Source organism: Ornithodoros turicata, chromosome 7 (genome assembly GCF_037126465.1).
Source record: "Ornithodoros turicata isolate Travis chromosome 7, ASM3712646v1, whole genome shotgun sequence".
Taxonomy (NCBI): Eukaryota; Metazoa; Arthropoda; class Arachnida; order Ixodida; family Argasidae; genus Ornithodoros; species Ornithodoros turicata.
This window is the reverse complement of record NC_088207.1, coordinates 32,392,541-32,419,911: the sequence shown is the minus strand read 5'-3', so window position 1 is coordinate 32,419,911 and position 27,371 is coordinate 32,392,541. Positions and strand designations below refer to the sequence as shown.

Genomic DNA, 27,371 nt, shown 5'->3' with positions numbered 1-27,371 from the left:
GTCGTAGCTTTCTGTTGCCACGTGAGCGCGAGAGCTTAACCTCGTATTCCGTATAGCAGATGACATTATTCCGGAGCAGACAACAGGGCCGCTGCTGTCGTCTCCTATGTCAGGAGTTGCGCCGCTCCCGCTATTCTGGCGCCGTGCGGATGTTCAACGTTAAACGCGGGGAAACTTCCGCCCCATGAACAGTTTATTGCTTTTTCTTCCAGTCACAACTTTGGGATGTCGCTGGTGTGAACAGACGGTATTTCCTGCCTGGTATATACGATGTTCATTTTGATGTGAGTAGGTTGCTCACTGTCTGGAAATCCCTTGGGATGCGTGTATCTCGACCAAAGTCCCTCGAAGGTCATCTCGTACTTGGCCTCGTCACAGGCGCAACATTCGTCAAGTACCTCTGGCTGCTCGTCTTCGTTCTCCTGTTCTGCGCACAATTCCATACTAGAAAAACATCACTCCATATTCGCACGCACACGAAGAACAGCAAGCAAACAAATCGATCATCATAAAAGAAGCTGCGGCATTGTCGCCTTTCATGGCAAATGAACCTGTCTAGCTATTTTTCTCGCCCCAATCCAATACACTGTGCGGAAAAATTCCTCAGAAGGGAAACGACTATCATAAGGTATGTGGTGCAATAAAAATAAAGAAAAATGAACAGCAACAAAAACAGGGACAAAATAAAATAAATACTAATATAAAAGTAAAGCAAAGTAAAACAAAATATTATGCAATTTAATAAAATTAATAAGAGGTATTCCGAATCCGCGTTATACTGCCGATTATGTCTCTAAATTTGGACTGCAATGCCCAGCTTCAAAACTATAATGTGGTGCACAAGATAGGTGAACAAAATGAAGAAACGCAAATAATACACACATACAACACGCCGTTTATGTTGTGATGAGGCAGAATATGTAGCACTACAACAAAATCATCGTTGTGACTGTTACTGCTTAACGTGTACTGCGGTCATTAGACTTAGGGAAATGTGCACTTACTACGTGATAAGGCCGTCAATGAAGCAAAATGAAAATGTTGAAGAAGAGAGCCTGTGTGATACTATGGTGCCATAAATTACGATACAGCTTCGTACTGTACACATTTTCACGCGTTGAATTCGTTCGTAAAGCATCGTTTTTGACTGGCAATAATCAAGCACAGCAGACAGACTAAGGGAGGTGGAAGAAAATGATTGTTCGAGCACCTTACCTTCCTGGCATAGCTCTTTTGTTAATTCTCCTTCATCCATGTACCATGCGTCTCTGTTTTCAACTACTGTTGCTCTGCAAGACAAATAAGTGTGCTTAACAAGGAGCTCGTCCGTGTGCGCTGTACACGGGTATACATGAAAACGCATCTAGCAGATGTGCACTATAGCGTACACCAATCTCCCGTCATATGGAAATGCAGAAGTGAAAGGTTTCACAAGGGGCACATTTTTCCAGTTCTGCTTTCTCGTGCCATTTTTAGAATAGCAGTTCGCCGGAAAGCTTGGCAAGGGAGCGACAGTATATGGCGTACGAAAGCTCCCACGTAAATCCGCAGGCTCATATTACAAATTTTCCTTTGGCCGTACGCAATATTCGCAGCGGCAAAAGCAGAGGAAGTGTGGGGAGCATGGAAGCTATTCGTATAGGTGCGGACTCGCAACTGCATATGTCCATTTAGCGAAGGGAGGAGGGGGGAGGGGGGGGAGGAGAGGAAGTGTTGAACAGGCTTGCTCTTCAGTCTATAGTACAGGCTTTCGCACCATTGCCTTTCCTGCATGGCAGCTCGCGAACAGACGGTACTCCCAAGATGGCGATACGATGACGTCACTGTAAAGGCTGGTAGTGCAGAACAGCCACCCTGCGGATTCATATGCGGCACTCACATGCTGAAAGCGGATGTCTGTTTGATCTACTTTTGTGAGCCGATACCATGGGCAGATAAACGTTTGAGGTTTCCAGCGTGTGTTACACCTGAATTTTTTAAAAGCGATAAAACCCCAGTGCAGGGGACACGAAAGGACGGCACACACGGCATACCTTTCGTGTCCCCTGCACTGGGGTTTTATCACTTTTAAAATGTACCAATAAACAGCCCGGTTTTATCGCTTTTTTTTTTTACACCTGAAAGCAAATTGCTAGAACCGAACATGCTTTAGGATGCTGGCCAGCCAGGGGACAGGCGGAGGGGGGGGGGGTATATTTATTAGAACAAAGAAAAAAGAAGGAAAGGTCAGCCCAACGGTATGTCAGCTTGCTATTCCGCAAAAAAGAAAAGGAAAATAGAAATAATTAGGAAATAAATGATAAACTAACAAAAGGTGAAAGAAGGATGAGATAGATTAAAGACAAAGGGACAGGTTCAAGCAGTGCACGCTCTTGTATACGCTGGTTCCTCGAACGTTTGGCTATGCTGGTAGTGCATGTCCAGTTCTGCAAACCGTCTCACCCACTTTAGCATTGCATTACCGCCAGTGGGTCGTCTACAGACGTTACGACGTCACTGATCTCCGCCTGTTACTGGCGCACCAAAACTCACTCCGCTTCGTTCAAACGGGGTCAACTGTTGCACGTAGCTCCCCATACGATAACCCAGCGAAGAAAAACAACATCGCGTTGCGGAACGACAGCCAATACCAACAGTGAACGGTCTGTTTACGGAAAGACCTTAAAATAGCTCTATAAAGCGCTTGTCGCCCATGTTTCACACGTTTTTACTTCATGATCGGCGAGCGTATTTTTTTTTCGACTTGTGTAATTGATTTTGATTCCGTGCTTGACATCGCAACAAAGCGGCTTGGCTTGCACATGCTTGCAGCACGCTGACACATCTGCCGATGCGTCCGACGCCTTCCGGGGATCGGAGTCTCATCTGCTATTCACAAAGCCACACATTTGCATTGTATTAAAATAGCTCCAGGTCGTCACAATCGGCCGCTGCCTCGGTTCGCGGGGTTATCCTGCAGACACCCCTGGCCAGTGGCACTAGTCGGGAAGATATATTCCGTCGCAGTAAATATGGTCCAACGAAATGTCTCCGTCCAGGGAAATGACAAGAAAACCGAGAAAACTTCCTTTCAGGGCAAAGCGAGAAATTTGTTTTCTTGCCGTCTACGGTTAATAGGAAATTGTTAATAACTGTTCTTGCATGAATAATAATACGAAGAAGAAGAAGAAAATACTGAAGTTTCAGTTGAAGTTCAGGAGCTTTCGTGTAGGAGAGTACCCTTCTCTGTAGTACGCTGTATTCTGCTACACGAAAGCATGGTGTTTTCACTATTATTGCTTCTGCCCATCTGGACAACACTGAACTTTTGACATTCCCCCGTTGTTTCTACCGGTGCGACTGTCCTTGTCTTTGTGTCATTGCGTTCGCGTGTGCCACTGCCATGTTAAAGGGGCACTGGTGAGAAAACTTCTCCCCGTTGAATGAGAGGTGCTGTTACCTTGAGACCAAAACAAAAGGAACGGGTTTCATCCGTTGCGTCGCTCGTGATTTGTGAGCAAAGATTGCACCTTCGCCCTTCCCGCCTTCTCAGAAAGCGGGACAATGCGGAGCCGCCTTCCATTGGTCTCCTCAAACGGTCTCCGGGCGATGATTGGGCAGCTGGTTTGAGGAGAGACCAATGAGAGCACGCTCCGCATTGTAGGGATTCTTGGGAACGAGAGGGAGAGGGAAAGCGGAAATTGAGGTCTCTTTCGCTCATTCATAAGTCACGAACGACGCAAAGGATGAGTCTCCTTCCTTTTGTATTGCTGTCAAAGTAACGGAGTGTTTCATTGCGCGAGGAGCCGTTTGTGCACTTTACTGCCCCCTTAACGTGGCAAGTGCAGAAATGAACCTATATGACTTGTTTGCGTGTTCGAGAGGATCTGGGGCATACCGGGGCACGATTCTTTTTCTAAACCATACTATTAAAAGATTTTCACCGCATAGCACGCTTCTAGCCCACCATCATTCTGAATGATATCATTTTGTCTCATGATTTGTCGAAAACAGGAAGAGGGGCCTAACTCAGAAATGCATAATGTGTCCAAGTCGGGCGCCTCCTCCCGTTTTCAACGAATCCGGAGACAGAATGATATCATTCGGGATGGTGGTCGGCTAGAAGCGTGCTATGTGGTGACGTTCTGTTTTAGCAGTGTAAACTCTTAAAGCATAATAATAATAATAATGGTACAGTGACATAACTTCACTACACAGCACGCTCTTAGCCAACCACCATCCCGAATGACATCGTTCTGCACCCTGATTGGTTAAAAACGGGAGGTGCGCGCCCTTTTCTAACACTTATGCAGTTACGTTAGTTGTCCCAAAATGGCGTGATAACGATATCATTCTGTGCGACGGTTGACCATCACCGTGCTATGTGGTGAAGTTCCGTTTTAAGAGCCTACATTACCGGTGGAAAAGAGGATAATATCCACGGGGAACAAAGCAGCCAAATACACACAGACAAACGCAGCAAGACAGCACAACTGCAACTGGGATAATGTCGAAACAGGATTTGACCGTACTTGAAAATGACGCATCCGGACGCTGGCGGCGGTGCCACCCACAGCACGCTGACCTCGGCTTTGTGCACTAGCGACGTTTGCATAACAGCGTGGGGGCAGTCTTCTGAAAATTTAGATAAGGCATCTCCAAATAACTAGAAGGAGACAGTAGAGAGAAAAGAAAAAAATGAGTGTCAATCACACTGCTGAAAACACACAATAAAACTCGCATTCAATTAATACAAACAAGGCAACAAATTCACGCAGGGCGTGCCGCCTGATGTGCAAAAGACAAACGTGCAAAATGACAACATTCTCGCCCCTGGGGGCATAATCGCTTCATGGTCGTTACGGTCGTTACAAGCTAACGAGTGGCGGGAAATTCAGAAAGGCGGGTGGGAAATTTAAAAAGGTGGGCACGTGATAGAACACGTACACGGCGCTGTTCGCGCGATACGTGAAGGTCGTGGTACACGTCACGCGCAATGTGTCACGTGCCCACCTTTTTGAATTTCCCGCCACTCGTTAGCTTGTAACGACCGTAACGACAATGAAGCGATTAAGCTCCCTGATTTGTTGAAAACGGGAGGCGTAGCTTATTTTGTACCATTATGCATGTGCATAGTGAGTACAAAATAGGCTCCGCCTCCCGTTTTCAACAAATCAGGGGCGAGAACGTTGTCATTCGGGATCATGGCTGGCTAGGAGCGTGCTATGTGGTGAAACTCATTTTTAAGAGTGCAGGGTGATGAAGAAAGCGCAAGTGCGAAAGACGTTTCCGAAATCACTCGGACAATAGTGAAAATTTTAGCTCATTAAAAGAGAGAGAGAGAGAATGCAGTTACCGCGCAGTAGACAATGTGGTACCTTCATGGGGCCATTGCTGACGGTAAATTTTCGACGAAACTTTTTTGAAATCGTACTCAATTTTTATTAAAGCCCTTTTTCACGTTTTCTGGAATGGTTTCTTTTTGCGTTGCTTTTCTGCGCCATGGTTACAGTTTCAGCGTACCGAGAATGCAGCCTTGCGGCCACGTTGTGGTGACACAGTCACGTGGTGTCATGCGGCCCTATACAGCTAGAGACGGACCTACACGGTAGTTGACCGCATAACGCTATCGCTTTAATATGAAACGTCGTCAAGTACACGACGGAACCGTGCACTGTAAGAAGTCTTAGCCAGCTTATACCCTCCAATCGCTAGCCTCGTGAACTGTATAGCTAATGTAATACGCTCAGGCAATGTACACGATTGAATTCTTCATATGTTCCAACACACTACAGTTCCCAGGAGTGAAAGAACATGCTCTGCGATTACCGAACGTGAATTGTGATTTTATATGATGCTCTGTGATTACCGAATGCGATTCAGTTTCTTTTCCCTTCGGCGTTCGTTCTCCGTACAGCTAAACATTGAGGCTGAAGGAACCAACATCCCTTTTTTTGTTAAGCATTCTCCCACCCATCCATTAAACAGTCGATAAAATTGCTTCGCGGTAAAAAAGCACACTCTAAATTTCGTTTTCTTTAGCAATCTCTTCACCTCCCCCTCCTTCCATCTTGTGGTTTGTTAGTAGATATTTTTTATAATTGGGTGTTTACGTTGCGAGACAACTGAGATCATTTGTTAGTAGAGAAGCTTTGGGGAAAGCGCAGAAGGTTAAGAGGAATAAAGTGTTCTCCTTTTCGCTGTATATCGTTCAGTTGACAGCAAAGCAGATCGCTTTGTGTTTTAACCCATTATCAAGACTGTCTCTTCGCTTTGCCTTTTGCTGATAGCTACACTCTCAAAAAACAGAACTTCAACGCATAGCACGCTCCTAGCCAACCATAATCTCTAATGACATGGTTCTCTCCCCTAATTTGCTGGAAATGGGAAGCGTACGCCATTTTTGTGACAATTAGGAACTGCGTAAATGTCACAAAAAAGGCGCACGCCTCCCGTTTTCAACAAATAAGGGGGGAAAACGAAGGAGGAAACGATACTCTAAAGCCATTCAGTGACTCTAGTCGTCGGAAAGCAGATGTCAGCGTAGCGTAATTGGTTGCCGCACTCTACCGACAATCGAGAGATGCGTGGTTCTTAAAGGGGCACTAAAATGCAAAAACAACTTGCTCTCAAATGAAAGTCTGTGTTGCAATTCGTATGATTCAAACAAAATTAGTTTGGCAGCAACGAATGGAATCCCCAGGGGACAAAGATTGGCGGCATCCAATGAGACAGCACGAGAAGCGCGGGCATGCCTGTCGTGTGCGTGTGGTTTTGGAACGGGTCCGATCGTAGTGTTCCGTATATGCGGTATGATGCGCACTGCTGTATTTTCCAATACTGATTCACTGATTTGTAGACCACAACAGTTGCCGCGAATGTTCCACTGACAACACTTATCTTCACGTCCTTCGGACGACGACACCAGACCGCTTCGCAACGCGCACTACGTTTTTCACCGGGACTGCTGCATGGCGTGCACTCTTAAAAATGAACTTCACCGCATAGCACGCTCCTAGCCAACCATAATCTCGAATGATATCGTTATCTGACCTGATTCGTTGAAAACGGGAGGCGTACGCCTTTTTGTGACACTTATGCTGGTCATAATTGTCACACAAAAGGCGTACGCCTCCCGTTTTCAACCAATCAGGTCCCCTCTCCCACTTTCTTTTCTTTTTTTTTTGGCTATAGTCGTGACGATGCCCACTTGAGTGCGGCCAACAACGGCAAGCTACCTCGACCCCCCCCCCCCCCTCATTTTTAAGAGTGTGGCACGCGCGGCACGCGCAGCATGGACTAAAAACACCGATACACGAGCTGAAAAGACGTTCTCTACTTAGAGTCGAAGCAAGAAAGAGTTCGGTATAATTTTGATTGTAGCTTCGTAACGGAATCAAAGTTTTGAATTATGATGACAAATACGAAATTAACATAGCGTGTAATGTAATTTGAACTGAACCTGTTTTTGCATTTTAGTGCCCCTTTAATCCCGCCGCTGTCCGGCTTTTTCGACGACTGTCATATATTCCAACTGTCAAGAACGAAGTCTCGACGAAGTCGCGATGAAGCGCTGGAGTAAAGTAAACAACTGTAGCGCGGTTCACAACGCAGCTGTACTGTATGAATGTCGATGACCAGGGAAAAACCATACTTCTACCGTGGTGTTTAGGTTAATAAGCTATGACATGACAGTAACGTACAGTACAGTAATGTCATTTATTGAGTGGCCACCAACGCTGTGCCCTATAAAAGCTGTACTGACCTTTCTGAATAATGTATACGACTTCGGTCCTCTCATCATTATATTTTCAGGAAATTACCGCGAGCAAGGGGGAAGACTATCGTCTGCTTGGGAAAACTCCCTTCCAGTTGGAAGGTCTCCTAGGTGATTCCACTGCTGAAACCTGGAAAATCCCCTAGAGGTTTTGGCATCGTTCAGGCCTATAAGTCTGTCTAGCCGCGTCTGCACCTTATGGACAAAATGGTACTCAGCCGCGCAGAATGGGCACTAGATAGCAAAAAAATATTTCGAGAATGTATGTCTGGTTTCCGTAAGGACCGATGTACTACGAACGGCGGAGCCGTAGCGATAGGGGGGGGGGGGGGGGGCTAGAGGAGCAGCCGCCCCGGGCGCGCTCGCCAGAGAGGACGCCGAACGGCAGGGCCTGGCAGGTTGTTTGTACAGTATAAAGCGGGAATGAAGAGAATTTACGGTCTCCGCAGTGCGATTGAGCGTTTTCTTTTCTTTGTTTACAGAGCTTCTGACGGCAGTGTGAGAGAGAGAGAGAGAGAGGTGGGGGGGGGGGGGGAGCATTGGATGGAGTATTGGACGGAGTATTGGATCTGGTGACTTTTGTGGAACATGGACGTGCTTGTCATCGTATCACTGCGGCTGCCTCTTTAGAAATCAAACGAGCGTACGACACGGTCATCTACAGCCACGCTCTCTATGCTCTGTGCAGCCGAAGGATCCGCGGTCGATCCCTCTGTTCGATAGCAGATTACCTCACCGGTAGGACAGTGTACATATATGCACACCTAAGATGGAGATAGTGACCATCACGATCTTTCAAGCAGTGTGCCGTAGGGCGGCGTCCTGAGCTTCCTGCTTTTCAACGTGGTTATGGCAAGTTTAACACATTGTCTGCCTCGAAATGTGCACATTAGCATGTACGCCGACGACATATGTCTATATGGTCTTCTGGAGTACAATTAGCAGTATTGCAGCAGCGCCTCCAGAATGCATTACATTGTACAGTTGCCTTTTTAACCGAAAGAGGCATGGATGTGTCCACCGAGAAGACTGTTTTCCTTCCCTTTACTCGAAAAAAAAAAGAGACAAGCTGAGACGTACGGAACTGTGTAAGAACTGACGTAAGAACTGAGACGTAAGGACCAGGCGATGAAGAGGGTGTTCCATCACCGGTTCTTGGGAATAGTTATTGATGCGCAGCTTTCATGGTTAGCAACTGCTCCACATCATCGAGCTTTGCCGAAAGCAATCCCTCCACAATCGACCCAGCATCTCCCTTGAACATTTATGCTACCTACAATCTGTGTAACTGTTCCCGGTGTGCACCGAAGGTCAGCTCTTCCATTTGCTGCGCTGAGACAATACTGTCTATATTCATGATAGAAAATAACAACAACAGGACATCTATTTTCACCGATGTATCGATGACAGCAGTTGGGTCTGCGACTGGCTTTGTTGTCCCCAAACACAACACGGAAGGAATGACACGTCTGTCCCACAGACCACCCTCAACAACGACAGAACTGGCTGCCATACTACTCGTTCTTCAATATGTGGTTGCATACCCGTCTGCAGCGCAATGGGCAAGACTACAAGTCGTAATCGCATTCCTACGTAATGGGTGTATGGTACCCACAATCTACGACATTCTGACTGTGTAAATGCAATCCAGGGATGCCGGCTGAACATCGTACTACAATGGGTTCTTAGACACGCAGGTGTACGGGGGAATAAAGCAGGTGATGAAGTAGCGGACCTTGCACATATGTCCTCATCAAAACGTCTAGTGCCGTACGCCAAAGCAGACGTGCAAGACCTATTGAGGTCTCTTACACAGACTACGACTTGACAGCGATGGCTACAAGGCGACAGGCACTCCTCGTTGCTCCATCTAGCAGTCCCGTCAGAGAAATTCAGAGTTCCGTCCACGTACGTTACATCGGTCTATCCAGACGTTCTTGGACAGGTTCCGTTTGAACGTCCCGTATGCGGGCGCCAATTTCTCTATACAATTGGGTAGGCTGATTCAGCGAACTATACACTTTGCGCAACCGTGGAGCACACTGAGCACATTCTCGTGCACTGTTCCAGATATGCATTCTCGAAGGGCTATAGCATGAAATCTGCTCTCGACCGACTGGACAACCGCAGCTTTGGCCTTGTAAAAGTGCTGGGTACTTGGCAATCCTGACAAGAGGGATGCTGCCTTGTCGGCACTTGTGACATTTATTCAGAGCAGTGCGTTGGAGTCAGTCTATTAGGACCGTGTGCTTCATTGTTTGTGTGAAGTATTCCTGTTAGGGTGCCCCTTGGGGTGCTGCATCGTTTTGGTGCACCACCCGCTTCCAAATTCTTAATAAGGTCGATCATCTTTGGAGCTGCGAGCGCATGGTGTACACGCTTTTGTGCTGCCATCGGAAATAAGGCCAGCCTAGTCAAGAAGCATTCGCCACTGGAAGTGGAAATGCTCGAACTAGGATGCGCGTAGCGATGGCTCTCGGAAAATGTTCGAGCACCCCTACAAACCTCTCCCGTGAGTTCCGTGTTCGGTTTTGTTTACACGGAGGCGCCAAAATTTTGTTCTCGATTAACGGGAATATTTTTGTATCGCATAAATACAAAAACAAACAACGCCGTGGCCGTTGTTCCTTTTAAGCGCCGTCCATTTAGGAGACTCCGTTAGAGCTGTACGTCTTTGGGTATATGTATCAGTTTTCCGAGTCGTACTTTGCGAGATCACCGCTGCGAGGCACGAATTCCTGTCAACCGAGTCAACAGGTGATACCGCGGTAGCGCCACCAACGCAATAGAACGTATCTGCACATAGCGCAATTTTGCCCACACATATTTTAAAATAATATGATGAATAGATGCACAAAATTGCGTGTTTCCTCAAACGAAGTTGGGGGCAACGGGAAATCCCGGCGCGAACAACCTGATGATGAATGAGCCGATACTGTACGCGCCGAGTGCACATAAGTTCGATAATGACCTTTCTTCGGAGGCGGCCGAAAATTACGCGCAGCTGGGACCGTAATTCTACACAGGTGTAATATCTGCTGCGGAGAATTAAGGAATTGTGAAAGAAGCTGTAACGGTCAAAACGATCCATTACATTGAAGGACGCACCCTTACAACGCAGCTTTACCGCATAACAGGCTGAAGGCCAACCTTTTGCACAGAATGATACCGTTTAGGTTCATGAAAAGGGGTACAAAAGCGCAGAAGTTTCTCCTGGCGGAATGAAAGATGCAGTTACCTTGACACCAACACAAAAGGAACGGGATTCGTCGTTTGTGATCGATAGAAAAGAACTCAACTGACATTTTCCCTCTCCCTGTCTTTCTCGAGAAAGCTCGCCGTGCGCGGCGGGGTGTCATTGGTCTTCGCAAACGATCCGTACAACCAGTACGCGAGATCGTTTGAGGACACCAATCGGAGGCCTCACCGCATTGTCGCGATTCTTGAGAGAGAGGGAAAGCGTACAAAATTTTGAATTTTAGTCCCCCTTTAACGTAACCGCATAAGTGTCACCAAAAAGGCGTACGTCTGTGGTTTCCAGCAAATCAGGGGAGAGAACGATGTCATTTGGGCTGATGGTTGGCTACACTCTTAAAATAGGTGGTGGTGGTGATGATGGAACTGCTTGTCGTTAGTAAAACAGAACAAAGACATAACTTCACCGCACATCACTCTCAAAAATGAACTTCTCCACATAGCGCGCTCCTAGCCAACCATCATCCCGAGTGATATCTTTGTTTCCCTAGATTTGTGAAAAACGGGAGGCGTACGCCATTTTATGACACTTTTGCAGTTATGATAGTTGTCATAAAAAGGCGTACGCCTCGCGCTTTCTACAAATCAGGAGTGACAACGATATCATTCTGTACAATGCTTGGCTTTCACCGTTCCCCAAAACACCGAATATCCTCTGGATGTACGAATAATGTCCTAACGGATTCGCACGTCGGATGGATATCTAAGGGATGTCCATAGGACGTACGAATCCGTTCGGACATTATTCGTACATCCAAGGGATATTCAGTGTTGTTCGGGGTGCTATGTGGTGAAGTTCTGTTCTAAGATTGCGCACTGTTAAAGCAGAAGTTCACCACATAGCACGCTCCTAGCCAACCATCACTCCGAATGATATCATTCTTCTGATCGGGGGGGGGGGGGGATATGTTTATTAAGAAAAAAAAGAAAGGAAAGGTTAGCCAGGCAAAGAGCCGGCTTGCTATTCCGAAAAAAGGAAAAAAGGGGGAAGGGGAAACGAAAAAGAAAAGGAAGGAGAAAGAAAAAACAAAAGGGAATCAAAAAAGAAAAGGAAGGAAAAAGAAAAAGGGGCAATCGAAACAAAGGAAGGAAAGAAAAAAGAAACAGGATGGTGTTTATTACTCAGGCAGATACTACAAGGTAGACATAAACTACATTAGGACATAATTACATTCTTCTGTGGCCTGATTTGTTGAAAATGGGAGGAGGCGCCCACCTGAGACACATTATGCATGTCCAAGATAGGCGCCTCCCCTTGTTTTGGACACATCAGGACACAGAATGATATCATTCGGAACGCTGGTTGGCTAGGTGCGTGCTATATGGTGAAGTTCCGTTTTAACAGTGTAGGAGCATGTTGTACGAGCGATTGTACACTCTAAAAACAGAACTTCACCGCATAGCACGTAGTGCGCCAATCATTGCCGCGAACGATAAGGTTATCGCTTTTGATTCGAGGAGAGAGGGAGGCGTACGCCTTTTTGTGGGAACTGCCATACACAAATTGCCACAAAAAGGCGTACGCCCCCTTCTCTCCTCGAATCGGAAGCGATAACCCTATCATTCGTGGTAATGGTTGGCGCACAGCGTGCTATGCGGTGAAGCTCTGTTTTTAGAGTGTAGGAGCTTCATCGCACAACACTCTTCTAACCGACGTTTATTCCAAATGACATCGTTCTCCCCCACGATTTCTTGACCAGCCCCCGTGGCATTGTGGTTAGGATGACCGCTTTCCACACCGAGACTGGGGGGTGACGTGGGTTCGAATCCCCGCACAGGCTGTGCTGTCTGAGGTTTTCCCTGGGTTTTCCGGCAGACTTTCCAAACGAATGTCGGTACAGTTGCCCCTCAAGTCGGCCTACGACGCATAGTAGCTCCCCTGTCCCTCACTCCTTCCTGCTGTCCTCTCTCCATCTGTCCATGCCTGTACGCCGCTCGTAGCCACGGTTGCTTCGCGGTGCTAACACGGAATTAAAAAAAACGATTTGCCGAAACCGAGAGGCACACGCCTCTTTGTGACACTTACGCAGCTACGCTAATTGTCACAAAAAGGAGGTACGCCCCACACTTTCCACAAATCATGAGTGACAACGGCCAACGGCATATCATTCAGTACAGTGCTGGAGAAAAGTTTACGGAACACGCTCCCGCATATTCCTTCCTGAGAGTGACACGCTAGCAGCGAATGGGACCGTACGGACTTACAGACATGTGCCTAGGTAAGCCAGGTCACCTGTTTGTGAGTCGGTACGATACCATTCGCTGCTAGCGTGTCACTCCGAGGAAGGGATGTGTTGGAGCGTGTTCCGTAAACTTTTCTCCAGCACTGTACAACGGTTGGCGTCAGCAGCGTGCTGCGTGGTGAAGCTCTGTTAGAGTTCAGACATATGTCGGCACAGTTCCCTTAGAAGTCGGCCCAGGACGCACATTCCCTAGGGTGTCAGTCGTGACGTTGCCCACCCCTGTGAGGGCCACAACAGCGAGCCCTTTCATCATCACCACCACCACCACCACCACCGCTCTGTTGGAGAAGAACGTATAATGGCTACTGATGCTACACGGGCTACTGATGATGATGATGATGATGATGATATGAGAAAAAAATGGAGATGTGAGCCCGCTCACTGCGGGACAAGCTACTCCAGGTCTAGTAAAGAAAAAAAGAGAAGAAAAAAAAACACGTCTGAAAAGACGAGAGCTTTGCTATGGTCTTAACGAAGGTGATGAGTGAGCGCTGTGTACCCTGACGATGAATCGCAGGCTATTCGCCCAGCACTTTCACGACGTCAAAGGGTCGGCTATCAAGACGGTCCAGGGATCTCTCAAGTTGCAAACGTGCAGTTCGAAAGCACATTCGAGAAGAATATGTTCAGAATCTTCACGGGCTACTTTCTCGCTGACGAACGTCATTTTAGCAGAAAGAGTGATGACAACAAACGAATGAGAAAGATGCATGATCAATTTGCGCTACCTTTCAAGCCCTTTATTGCTGACCAACTTCTTCGCGTAGTTTACCTTTACCTATCCCCCCCCCCCCTTTAATGCATCGCCTTCTCCAAAGCTGTTTTCGATGTTGACTCGAATAGTGCCTCTAACTCCAACTAATATGTACCGGCGGCCGATTTGTTGAAGGTGGATTGAGATGAGGATTGATGGCCAGGAGAATCTTGGCCATCGCTTATCCGTTTACCTTCAACCTTTCTTTCATCGTGGATTTGGACAGGGTACACGACAATGTATCGCCCAGATTTGTTGTGACATAGATTATGTTAGATTAGCTTGTAATACTAGTTTACAACGTCCATGCGTCCGAACGTGTGTCACGGAAAGGACAAAGGGGGGTATCCAGGTGTCTCAGCTAACACTCTTAGAACAGAACTTCACCACACAACACGTCCGTGAACGGTTCCTTTTATGTTGAAGCCGCGACAGCGTTGGACGCCACAAAAGACTGAACGAACCTACACCGCGTAGTGAGCCAATCATTGTCACGAATCATAGGGCTATTGCTTCTGATTCGAAGAGAGAGGCATGCCTACGCCTGTTTGTGGCAATTTCGATGCATCGGTGGTTCTCAAATGGGGGACCGCGAGATTCTCACTTGCTCACAGCTTACTCTACCTGCGTACGCGTCTGCCGAATACAGATACATGGATAACACTTTGTATGAGTAACATTGCTCCACGCTTCAGTGCACTGGCAAAAAATAAAAATGCAGTCAGAGGCTAATCATTCCGTCATTGCTACTTCTTGTACAATAAAAAATATTAAATGATATCAGTCTCCAAGCACCAATAATGTAGTTTGTGCTCTGACCTGTTGCTCTGTTCACGTGTGAACCTCCAAGGGGTCCCGCATCGCTGCCCACAGCCCACAAGGGGTCCTCAACACACGCACGGCTGAGAATCACTGGCCGATTGGTTGTTGTGGTATATTATTTCAGAGCAATCCCATGAGATCGTTCTACGTGCACGAGGGGAAAGGGAAAAGCTGGGGGGCTGCGCGAAAGGCTGACCTATCGAACACATCCTGATAGTGCATACGCTGTTGTGCGTGAAGCACACCTTGGACACTACAGGAATTGTACGCTGGATTATGTCCTACATCCCAGAGGCTGTTTCACTAAAATATATCCCAAAACTCACAGCCTATAGTCTGCTTCCTCCAGGAATCTGGACTCGCGCAAAGACTGTGACCAGTCTATTTGCTCACTGGACTTGTCACTAATCCTAGCAGTGACCGGCCTGCATCTTAACTTTCGACCGTCATCATTTCAAAATCTGCTATCATACCATCTCATCTCAGCCTGGCTACGGTCGTGACGCTGGCCATATGAATGAGGCCAACAACGCCAAGACGGACTCACTACCACCACCACCTACAGATTTGTCAGCGCAGCGCGGGCTGCGCTTGATATCATAGCAGACGATGCGGTTGTCTTCACCCTATACAGAGGGATAGGGTGCCTGAATACTAGATCCCTCTGTGCAGGGAGAGCTAGTATTGAGGCACCCTGCAGAGGGATCTAGTAATACGCCATCTAGAAGAATGTTTCAGAAACTCCCTTCTGTGTGGTGTGAAACCTATGCACAATATAACTGGCATCACATTTCGGCATTGTACCAACAACGTTTAAATGCGATAGTGTAATATGGTCCTCGCGTGGCCACACCACGTGACCACATGTCGTGTCATATGACCAGAGGGTGCCGCGCGGTTGTTGGTCCTATAAGGACCCGGACACGGGACTACACGGTGGTTGAGGGAAGAAGCTCCGCCCCAACTTGTGTCTTTGGGAAAAGGAGAACGAGGGTAAAATCATCTTCCTCTTCATGTAAAGTTCCCATAGACCCGTTTCTGCTGGCCAGGTGACGCGAGTGAGCAGCAACTTCAGCAGCCCAAAATATGCAATGCGCGATAGTTTAGCAGACGATGTGGCACTTTCAGATACACGGTCTCGAGTTGTTCGCACTTGGCAAGATGCACCGCTTTTTCTGTGGATTTCCTACAGGTTTTGTAGCTTTCCTTGGCGCTATACCGCTTGAAACACCACGCAGAACCCGCTGATGAAACTACCTACTGTTAGATCCGTGGCCGCTTGGGCCCGAAATAGCGCTGTGCAAACTGCGCTGCTAGAGAGCCTGAATACTAGCTTCCTCTGTGTATGCAGAGGGAGCTAATATTGAGGCACCTTATTTGATGCAACAGGTCTATAGAACGCCTCGGCTACTTATTGGCTCTGTAAGGCTATGGCTTCAAAGTGTGCGCAATAGCACTGGGCATGTATGCCCGAAAGATAATAATAACAATAATGTCCACTGGGTATGGTTTTTTAGGTATTAATACCCTCCCTACGGGTTGTTCTTGTTTTCGCCTTTTGTCCAGCTTCCTGTGTCGTACAGTGGCCGTCTGCTAGGAAGTCGATAATGATGCCAGGATACACATTAACTCTGTAAGAGTGGTGGAAAGACTTTCTTAACCCTTTCCATTAGGTGGACCCTTCGTGATCCTCGTCTAAGCTAGGCAGTGACTGTTCTCAAACGGACGATGTGATCCGGAAAATGGGCGGGGATTGTCATCTGCGGCGCACGATTAAGAAGCGTCATTTATCATGTAGCGTTAAGCAAGCGTGGCACCAGAGTGTCGACAGAAAGCCTGGGGATATCTAATAGTACGGCAATCATCAAATAAGTTGATCACGACGTAACAACCGTCTGGATTCTTGATGAGATAAATTATGTTGTTTCTTAAGAGTATACCGCAGTGCAGAAGAGGTGCAATCTCAGAAAACCTATCTATTCGGTTGCCTGGGCCCTTAGTAGGCTACGTCACAATTTTCGTCCCAATTGCACTCGTAGTTCTTTAGAAACTTCAAATTGAAAAATACGGTCAACACTGTGTCGAAGCGGTCAAAAACTGCGCACGGCTCGTTAAAGGGTCTATCGCATGTATGATACCGAAAGGGTACTGTTCCTCACCGCTTCAGAGTCAACTTTGCCAAATTTCTCTTCCGAAAACGGCTTACATATTAAGTAAACGAGTTTTAAAGGTCCGCATTCCATCTGCGGCCACGACGATGATGACGTAAGCCAGGCGCACGAATTGGAGCGCAGCGCAGGCGATTGTCTCCGAGATCGTCTGCTTGGCGTTCGCATCGCACTATACTAAGTGAAAAGTCCTCGGTAAATACGCTTACTTTCGCTTACCAGTGTTAGTGCAGACGTAACCATGTTACGTGAAACACGGCGTTACGCTCCTGGCTGTACGAACAAGTTCAACGTTAACCAGAAACAACATTCCGCGAGCCGGTAACAGAGAAGACGCCGTCCCCTAGCATTCCGCCTCGCCCGCCCGCCTGTCGGTCGGTTGCCAAGGCTACCAAGGTCCCTCCAGCCGCTCCGTGATTGGCATTCTCCATGTCAAAGGGCGCTCAGTGATTGGCCTCGTCCGTGTGACGTTTCCAGAGAGGGAATCCAGGAATGCATCGTCTGCTCTTGCCAAGTTTTTTATGAAACTACACAGGAGCAACGCTGCCAATTCGCGTTGGGTTTTCGGCGTTATTATCAGTGATGAACGCGGAGTAAAAAAAGTACTATAGTTTCGGAATCGACCAGGACGGATGCGATAGCCCCTTTACGCATGGCGGAGAAACTACAGTGTGTGCGGATAACACTGGGTCTAAAACGAAATGGCGAGTTGTCTACGTGTCGACTGTGTAGCCATCAGTAGCATAGCAAACAAATCAATAGGAAGCATATCATGGGTGTAGCGAGTGGGGGGCAAAGGGGGCCGTGGAAGCCCCCCTCGAACTTCAAGATCACTTGTGAAAAGTTTGGACTCTTTATTCATAGGTCGTCATGATTTATTCTCGTATATCATAATAATATGAACCTCTGGGCACCCGCATAGTCCGCGACGCCCGTCCCCAGGAAAAGAGGTGACGGGATTGCACGATTTGCCCTTCCTCTGGAAGCACTTTTCCCCTCCCTCAGAAAAAATCATAGTAACGCCCATGAAACATAGACCACTGCTACTTGGCGAATTGGGCATCAGACGTCGTACCCAGGGGTTTCACCGCATTTTTTTTTAAATCCCGCGTTTGCGCCGCGAAGTAACAGTGGCTATGAGCGGCGTCAGGAGCGAAAGCTGGATTCACACATACGTTTTTGGAACGCATTTCGCGTTCGCGGCGCTGCTAAACGCGGGCCGCGGCGCGTTTCCAGCCACTTTTCGAGAATCGCTCCATGCTGCAGATTCGAAGGGCAGGAACGCGAACGCTTTTCATCAGCCAATCGAAGCGCTCGTTTGGTGCCGGCGGGCCTCCCAGCACAACCGCTATACCACGCGGGAACCTTTGCCCTTTAGTGTGGGTTTGGTGCGACTGTGTAAGTGAATTCATTCTACGTGTAAGCGAAAAGTTGTTTGTTGTCAACAACGAGCTGGGAATTTACGCAAATCACAGAATCAACAAAAATAAATGCTATTTTGAGTGTGACCATGTGTGTTCGTCGCCAGCTGGTAAACATGTGTCTCGCTTCTTCTGCAGCTCCTTTTCTCCATCTGTATTAGCAACTTTAGTAAAAGGAGTTCACGGAAACAGTTCCGAAAACATAAGCAGTCAATCGCCTTCTTTCTTTGAAGCGGTTGACACCACGTTGTTAAGGTTAACGACCACGAAACGCGTTTGCGCGCTGGGGGAAAACGCATATGTGACGGGCTCCGCTCGGCCGCGCTTTGGCGGCGCCGGTTTTTGAAACGCACGTGTGAGTGTGCCTTTAAAAAGGCTCTAAAGCGCTAAAAGTTCTCAACGTGGAATGAAAGACACCGTTACCTTGACACCAATCTAAAAGGAACGGGGTGCACCCGTTGCGTCTTGTTTTATGAGCGAAACATTCACCGCAATCCCTTTTCCCAATCCATTTCCCCTTTTCCCTCTCCCTTTCTTTCTCAAGAAGCGCGACACTGCGGAACGGGCTCTCGTTTGTTGGTCTCCTCAAACGATTTCTCCAATCATTGCGGGAGGTCGTCTGAGGAGACCAATCCGAGGCCTCCCCGAATTTTCGCGCTTCATGAAGGCAAGGGAGGTGGAAAGTAAATAAAACATAAATCATGTCATAAATCACGAACGGCGAAACCGATTAATCTCGTTCCTTTTGTGTTCGTGTCAAAATAACGGCATCTGCAATTCTACGAGGAGACATGTTTGCCTTTGAAGCGTAACCTCACCACATAATACACTGAAGGCCAACTATTGCACAGAATGACGCAGTTAGTGCTCATCATTTCTGGAATGCACGGACGTACGTCCCTTTGAGACAGCGAATATAACTGTATAGGTGACACAAAAAGGTGTACGCCTCCCGTTTTCAATAATGCTGAGTGACGTTTTTCTTTTCTTTTTTTTTCTTTTAGGATTGTATGCGTTGAAGTTCTGTTTTTAGGGTCGGTAGTACAAATGTCTATTATGGTTCCATTTCGTTCGAGTACGGTTCCATTTCGTTAGTACAAATGTCTTATATCCAAACACACTACACCATATGTCTATTATAAGCTCACGTTTTACATTAACTTCATTGTCTTTGCTCTTCTATGGTTATAATGATATTCTCCTGGAACACTGGCCTCTGACATATACACACGATTTATGTTGAACACTCATTTAATCTTCGTGTCACTTGTGTTCCCGAGCTGTCAATTACTGACTTGTATGTAACACCCCTTGCGTGTGAGGAGACAACTCGAAGACAAGAGACACGAAAGGATGTGTCTTACCCTAAAAGTATACTCTGGTTACCTAAAAGTTCGTTACACCAGCTCGCTTGCCTCTTGCTTAACTTTACTGATACGACCGTGTTCTGAAGTTACTGAGAGTAGTGAGACAGGTCTTTTGTGATGGCCCGTAAATTTTAAACCTACCCCGGTTCAAGGTGGCAGCACCGCTTTTTTCCTATATTTTCAGCGCTTCATCCCCATAAAAAGTGATACGTAAAAGCAATTTGTTTGATCGTAAAAGCGTCGCTGGACTCACCTGAAAGTTGCCGACGTCTTGGGTGATTCTATTTTGTTCGTCGGGTTCTACGACTAAAGTGAAGCCGATGAACTTTTGCGAAGTTGCTCCACCGAGAGCTTCTTTGCGTCCACGGATTGAAACTGCCGGGAAGAGAAACAAGAAAGAAGAAAATCAGTGCTCGTTCACCTCTCCTTTGTTCTTCTCGTTTTGTACACTAGGGAGGAAGCATATAACTTCAGTCACACGCCTATATTTCTCGCACGACCTGCCCTGCGCAGTGCACTTCTGACGGTTCCAACTGCATTTTGAGCATTCGCGTGCTACGAAGGCTGTTCAGAACCGCGGAACTGACTTCGAGTCTTCAAGTGTGGGTGGTCACGCTACAGCCTCAAGATCGATATGCGGACTTTTGTTGCTTAGTGCCGCCCTGTGTCCCACCTTCGTTACTTTTACGTGTTTTTCGAGAGCAAGTTCCAGTGTTAGTGAACTAGAGCATTTTTGTTCTATTTTGATCTTTATAGCTTGCAGAAGAATGAATGAAGTTGTTCTCCGTTCCGAATTTACGATTTCAGAAAGGTAACGGCAAGGTAACAGCCATCACATCAACAGTGACGTTGTTGTTAGGTTGCTTGTCTAAGCACGTAGTGCACGGCAGTTTTTGTTTTTTAGGAAAGCAACGTTCGCCCGCATGTGGTATGCAGGAGCATGAAGACAACGTACACTCTAAAAAAAAAAAGAAAAAAAAAAAGAAAGGAGAGGAGCCGAATCGGGTGTAATTGCAATTTCTAGTCCCTAAGACTGCAGTTACTCCTAATTTTACTCCTCTAACCGTGAAATTTACTCCACAGGACTGCAGATAGTCGCTGAACTTCACAAATGATCTCCTGAATGCGACAGTGTAGGTAAATATGTGCTCTTCGTGAATTTGACGGAATAAGGCTATATAACTTAGCTAACTTAGCAATTTCCCACTCACACAGAGAAAAAAATAGTTAAAGGCTCTTTCTCGCGAACTTGCGCCCTATGCATGTCGCAAGATTTTCTGTCACTCGGCATATCACGGTTGACGGTTTAATTAAGGTATTTTCATTCATGCACTTTAATTTTGTACCTGGAACTCTTAAAACAGAGCGTGAGATGCAGTCCCCACTCTATGACATTCATTTAGTCCCTTGCATTTACTCCCTAAAGGGAATAATTTTTGTGGCAATGCATTTAGTCCCCCAAAGGACTAAAATTAGTTCTTTTTTCCTATGTTTTTCTTTGAGTGTTGGCTATAAAATGCGCTTAGAGTCTTACTTTTCGGCTAAAGGTTTGCACATAACTGAAAGTAACACAGAAAATAACATACCAGTAACACAACGTTGTCGTTGTTGTTGTTTATATAGGTCTTTATCATATTTATTGCACCACTTATATTACCACTGTCATGCTTCAGTTTCATTTATGTCTGCAGGAACAAGTATGGAGCAGACTATCCAGGGTGTTCATGCTAGAAAAAGAAATTTTCTGACGATTGTTTTTACCAACCCATTTGGCCGAGCATATCACGTCTGGGAACTCCGCGACAAGGAAAGAAAGAAAAAAAAATTCTGTCCCTCGAGTGTGACTTTCTTTCCGCGAAACAGAAACGCCCTATCTTCCCGACTCGCCACGGAACAAGCGCAAGATTTTTTCCGAAATTCATTCCCCACCGGGATGGTCTTAATCAGACTTCCCTCTACGAGTACATAAACTCGAGCAGACACAAAGAGACGATACTACGCGAGCGCTTGAGTAGAAATTACGCGGCACGAGTTGCAGCGGTCTAAACGAAGCTTGGCGAGAAAGTATATCGCGGAAACCCCGGGGAATCACCCTGCGCAGAATAAGTGCGGTCGGTGTGGTTCACAAAGAGGTGTTATTTACATCGCTGTCGTTGCGCGTGCGACGAAATAAATTGCAACGCATCAGCAAGAAGAGAGAGGGTTGCCGGGGGCTTCTAATGAGAATCCTATTGTCGTTCCGCAACGTTGGCGCAAACAACGTCATAAATAGTTGGCGCGCGCTGCTTTGCAAGGACAGGGGGGGAGAGGTGCAGTTAAAATGGTCAGCGGTCTTTCCAGCTGCGATTGCGGGACTTTCTGGTGAAATATAGCGGTTCTGTAAAGGAATTCCAAAGGTGCCAGGAAAGTACAATCCTTCCAGGCTGTCGCGTCGAATCAAGTTAGTTTGCAATGAAGTGGGCGACCACAACGCTGGCAGAAAGGAGTGAAAGTTGAAGAATACCAAAGGGAAAGGTGCGGCAACTTCTTGTAGTGAAAAGGCGAGAAGCGTAGTAGGGTCCATAAAAGTAATTAAATAGCGTTCGTCGTCCTTGCGAATGATAATGTGCGATGGCACGACTGCTCTGCACTGATATTCCCCACACATTTTCATGCGTCCATGCGCTTTCATGTGGGAGTTATACGTAGTGCCACCACGAGCACACAAGCTAGCGGCATCAGCGTGACCATGTGTGCTATAAACGTCTTGCGCCGTGGAATCTTACGAACGGAGAGAAAGAAGTCTCCCTGCTCAAGTAATCATCCTTTACCAGGAAGGCTCACATGATTCCTGTTGCTTTCGAAGCGCACCAACATTTAACAAGAAGGAACTTCTCTGCTGTTTCGTGCTTATCTTATACTTCGCGATATTGTCTTGCATTGCCCAGTCGTGTCCTATTTCGTGTTGGGTAGCTTTCCATGAGGTTGTGGGAGACGCGCGCGCAATGATGCAGTCCGGATGCAGTTAGTTGCAGTTAAATTTCGAAAATAACGGTTGCGAAACATGATGAGCTACAACATGAAATTCCCTTTCTCGAAAGAAAAAAAAAAGAAAAGAAAAAACGTCCGAAGTTGGAGGATCCGATTGCGAGTTACATTAGTCTCGGGAATCATTTCGAACTTTTCCTCGAACGAAATGGAACATAACACCGCGTAGCCGCAACGCAAAAATCCTCGCAGAAAAAAAAGAAACGTGCTATCCGGCCGAATAGTTCTATCTAAATCATCATACGTGGGGAGATACTGCGGGACGACGAACTCGATGACACTAGCTTTGTTTTATGAGTTGGACGCGGCATGGCACCCTTTTGCTAGTCAGTGGCTGCTATATGAAGCAAACGTCAAGCGGGTAACACTGGAGGCTACGCACGTACGTGCTCCTTGGAGCGTTTCCACAGTATATGACTGCGTAGACTATCAAATACTAGGTTATTCGCATATTGTGGAACCTTGTGTCGACAAACAGTTGTCCCTGTTGTGGTCATGTGTAGAGAGGAACAATCATGTGCTCTACGAGTGTCACACGGCGAGGATCTTTTGGGGTATTGTTCGCCGTCACACAAATGTCGTTTGCCCTGTGTCCTACGACTGTCACCGTCCGTCTCACCGCCTTGACTGATTGTGGGGCCGACATATTGTGGACAGCGCGCTGTAACAACAACAACAACAACAGATAAATTAATGCTGATGAATGGGGAAATTCGCCACATGAGATGCGGCCCACTACCCCAAGGCGCAATGGGCGCAAGCACAAGGTGCAAGGCACAAGGTAGGGGCACTACATCGGAATCGCGCGCCGTTGTTGTTGTTGCTGCGACGCTTGCGCGTGAATGTGATGAACTTCCTGCAGCCGGAGCTACTCGTGCTCGGGCACGATCGCGAACCTCCCGCACTTTGGTATACATCAGGAAGGTGTGCGAGCTACGTAAAGGTGACTAAGGACTGCTTTGATGCAACGTAGTCAGCGAGTTTTGTGTGGAATCCGTGACTTGAGTACCTGGCAGAACAAGTAGCTCAGACACGCCGTCTTCCGTGAGGGACGTTAAATGTTGTGTGACGCGTATCGAAATTTCGGCGCACGTTAAAGAACCCTCAGGTGGGCAAAATTAATCCACAGACCCGACCACTGTGGCGTCGCTCATGATCGCAGTTGTCTCGCGAGTAAAGCCCCGAATTATTATTATATATCTTTGGCAGAACCAAACCAGGAAGCCATTGAAAGTGATCTCACGACGCCCGAAAGCGCTGGCTATAAAATCCAAGTATATAATTAGCATTAGCTGCGAGTTTCATTTAAATTTGATTTAATTAAATGTAACAATTTAATTTTAATTTAGCAATTAAATTTGTTTAATTTAAATTTAGTTTAATTTAAAAATCTGCACGATCACCCTGAGTGCCATCAGAAAGTATATGGCAGAGTGTTCTAAGCCTTAGTTTGTATCGAAACTGTCGCTTTACGCTGAGGACACCAGGAGTCGCTACGTGGCGTGGAGGGACGGAATCACCACTGGAAGAAATTTTTCACTCCATACTCCGCGCTGCAGACGTCTGCGCCAGACGCAAGTGATGTTCAAGTGTTTGTGTCCTTCAGCCACCTGCTTAAAACTCACGTGTTTGTACATAACACCGTGGCGAGCCAGTGGAAACTATGAATGCTCTGTAGTTGCTATATTTGGCGCCTAATTTTAGTGGGTAGCACGACAATGGGAACGCACTATGTGATTAGGAAATCATTAAAAACAGATATGATTTGCTCGCCGAACTGAGACAACGTATAAGACACAGGGACCGGAAGAGTGACAGTACAGGGCTTGCCTGGTCCAACCACTTCTGAATTTTTTTTCTCGGCAATTAGGGGAAGAAAACACAGTGAAACGACCAATGTAAAAATTTTTAAAAATAATAAAAAATCTGCGGGGCTCCCTCCGTTGGACAGGTCCGGTAGGTTTATAGGAAGTATAGAATTACTTTGATGACTTTCGTGATGTTAATTGTGTTAATGGGTTAATGGGGTTAATGGGGGCTTTGACTGGTAAGTTGCAGCACTAGTTGACATTTCTGAAACAGCTGAAGAATCTCTCGCAGACGAGGTTGACGGCCGTTTCTTGGTGATCGAGTGTGTTCGAGAGCGTTCGGACGGAGTCGTAGACGTCCCCTTGCCCTTTCCCCACCCCCTTTCATCCCTTCCCCGAGCAACGTGCCTCCAATCTAGGCAGGCAGTCCGCTCGAATCCCCCCACCCTCCCCCCGTAGACGTCGAAGGTTGCTCTGCAGATTCTCTGGTTCTGTACGCTCTCGGACATGCTACGCTCCTCAATGCCAAAACGTTACATGAAATTTCACAAGTGTCGGCTGCGTCAACGATCGGAAAGCCGTAAAATTACACCAAAATTATATTTTTCTTTGCTAACTCCAACTCCAACACCAAAATTACGCCTCATAAAAAGGGTGACATCTACCCCAATTACTACTACTACAACCAATCAATCAATCGAGCAAAAACGCACAAGAAAACATGTCAATCAAAGAGTAGCGCTCGATCCCCTCAGTATAGGCGCTTGTGTTTCCGGGTTCAGTGTCTTCTCCAAATCGGCGGTAAAAATCGGGTTTTATGTTTGATGCTGTAAATCAGGATAGAGAAATATCGTGTTAAAGGGGAGATTTGCGAGTAGAAAATAAAAACGAAAGACTTTTCGCACCTCAAATGAAGACGAGATTACGATCTGCACCGCCGATCGAGTGTGAAGTGTTTAGCCTAGTGTTGTGTGGGTGGTTTAATTTGCATTTTCGCATGTTTGTTTCCGTTTTCGTGTGTGTGTATGTTTTACCGCATAAGTAGGGTCTGATTTTTATGGGTTAACCCCGGTTCCGCCCGATTATATCCCCCGAATCGGTTTCGAACCAATTCAGTTTAAACACGATTTATCGACGAATTCTAACCACGTATCACGTTGCACCCTGTTCAGTAGCAAGCTAAACGCACTTTTGACGTAAATACTATTTTAGTGCAACAATAAACACATTTCAAGCACATTTCATGTTACAACATGTGGTGCACGTGACTATAATTCGCGATGAATGCACGTTTGACTACGTATGCATCTGGACAGAAAGAACAAAAATAACCCGATAACACCCGAATGTATCAATAGCACCCGAAATTACAAATTTAAAAATAGCACCCGATTCTTCCCTCCCGAATCTGGCGAAGGCATTTAAACCGAAAAAGTCACTTACCTATAAGTGACCATGACGCAAACCGTGGGATAAAAACTGGTTTTACTGGGTTTAACCCCTAAACACAGGGCAAAGTAAGTATACATTGAGCGATCCCACATTGCGCTTTCGCAGTGGCGAGTGGCTTATCAGAACATCATTCCTAGCAGTATTGTTATTTCGTAACTCGTCGGACCGCCGCATTAGTACTACATCACGATATTTTGCCGCCTGCTCTCGCTACTCTCGTCAAGCTTTGTTACATCCACACAATTACCGGCGAAGAAAGAAAGGCGGTACACACAGAAGCATTGCTCAAGGGGGCACATAGCGATGGGGGGTTCTCATCGTCTGCGTCGCAGAAACTCAATTCCCCAGCGAAAGAACCGACTCCTTCAATACCGCTGAGAAGTCAGATTGATTCGTACTCTTGGATTTTTCATTAAGGAGGAAATATAGGTTTAGTCCCTTCTTAATTTTCAATCCGCTATATCGCAGAATACGCGCGTTGCAAGATTTCATTTCTATCTAGCTTTGTGTGTGTGTGTGTTCGTGAAGCAGGAGGAAGCACTTTGATCGTTTCCTTTCCAATCGAGAGTGAAAGAATCACATAACTACCAGAACTCTTATGATTCGTGAAGACAAGTTGTAGAGCTAATCCCTCACCACCTCCGCACCGTCCAAGACGTTCCACCGTCCAAGGTATTATATGCAATAAATATCGAAGCTGCCGAACAGGTAGTTCAAAGAAAAGACGGAAGGACACCAATTTTGAAACGCTACTTTCCTTTCTGATCCGTCCCTTCCCTTCAAAAGAGAATCTTCCGCTCACTTTCGAACAATCCTTTCCTTTCGGACGGCTGCCTCTGGGTACGTGGCCCGATGGGCTGCCCTCTACGACAACTTTCGCTATCATCGACACACATATATCAGTCTTCTTGCCCTCTTTTATGCCCTTGTAGCTTCCTATAGACGACACTCTGTTTACAAACATGTGACGTTCAAGGACCGGTTATCAGACCCGTTGAAGATTATATTTTGCTGTGGTGGTCAAGAAGCGGGAAGAACACGTCGTCTTATAGGCTTTTAAGGCTGATAGGTTTCCAGCTGATACATAAGGCGTTCGTGCTGCCACGTTTGACAGTTTGGCAGCATACACCGCGGGCATAATGTAAATACGCGACCGTCAACACATGCGGTTTCCCCTGTCCTGGATTCATCTCCCGGGTGATAATGCGCGCAAATGAGGAAACACGTACAGTTGAATTGAGCTGCTCGAAATTACATTCCATTGCGTATCATTGCAGATTGATTTAGGTTATCACGTG

General features: G+C 46.7%; 1 protein-coding gene across 3 annotated transcripts in view; it reads right to left on the bottom strand.

Moving 5' to 3' along the window:
- The window catches only part of LOC135400861 (spondin-1-like), a 148,014-nt gene that overhangs the window by 26,048 nt on the left and 94,595 nt on the right, over positions 1–27,371 (bottom strand). For all 3 annotated transcript variants that reach the window (XM_064632809.1, XM_064632810.1, XM_064632811.1), the window contains exons 2-5: positions 20,040–20,161; positions 4,512–4,645; positions 1,216–1,289; positions 302–427 (exon numbers count right to left, since the gene is read on the bottom strand). In XM_064632809.1, coding sequence (XP_064488879.1) covers positions 302–427; positions 1,216–1,289; positions 4,512–4,645; positions 20,040–20,161 — 456 coding nt within the window. The remainder of the gene's footprint in view (positions 1–301; positions 428–1,215; positions 1,290–4,511; positions 4,646–20,039; positions 20,162–27,371) is intronic.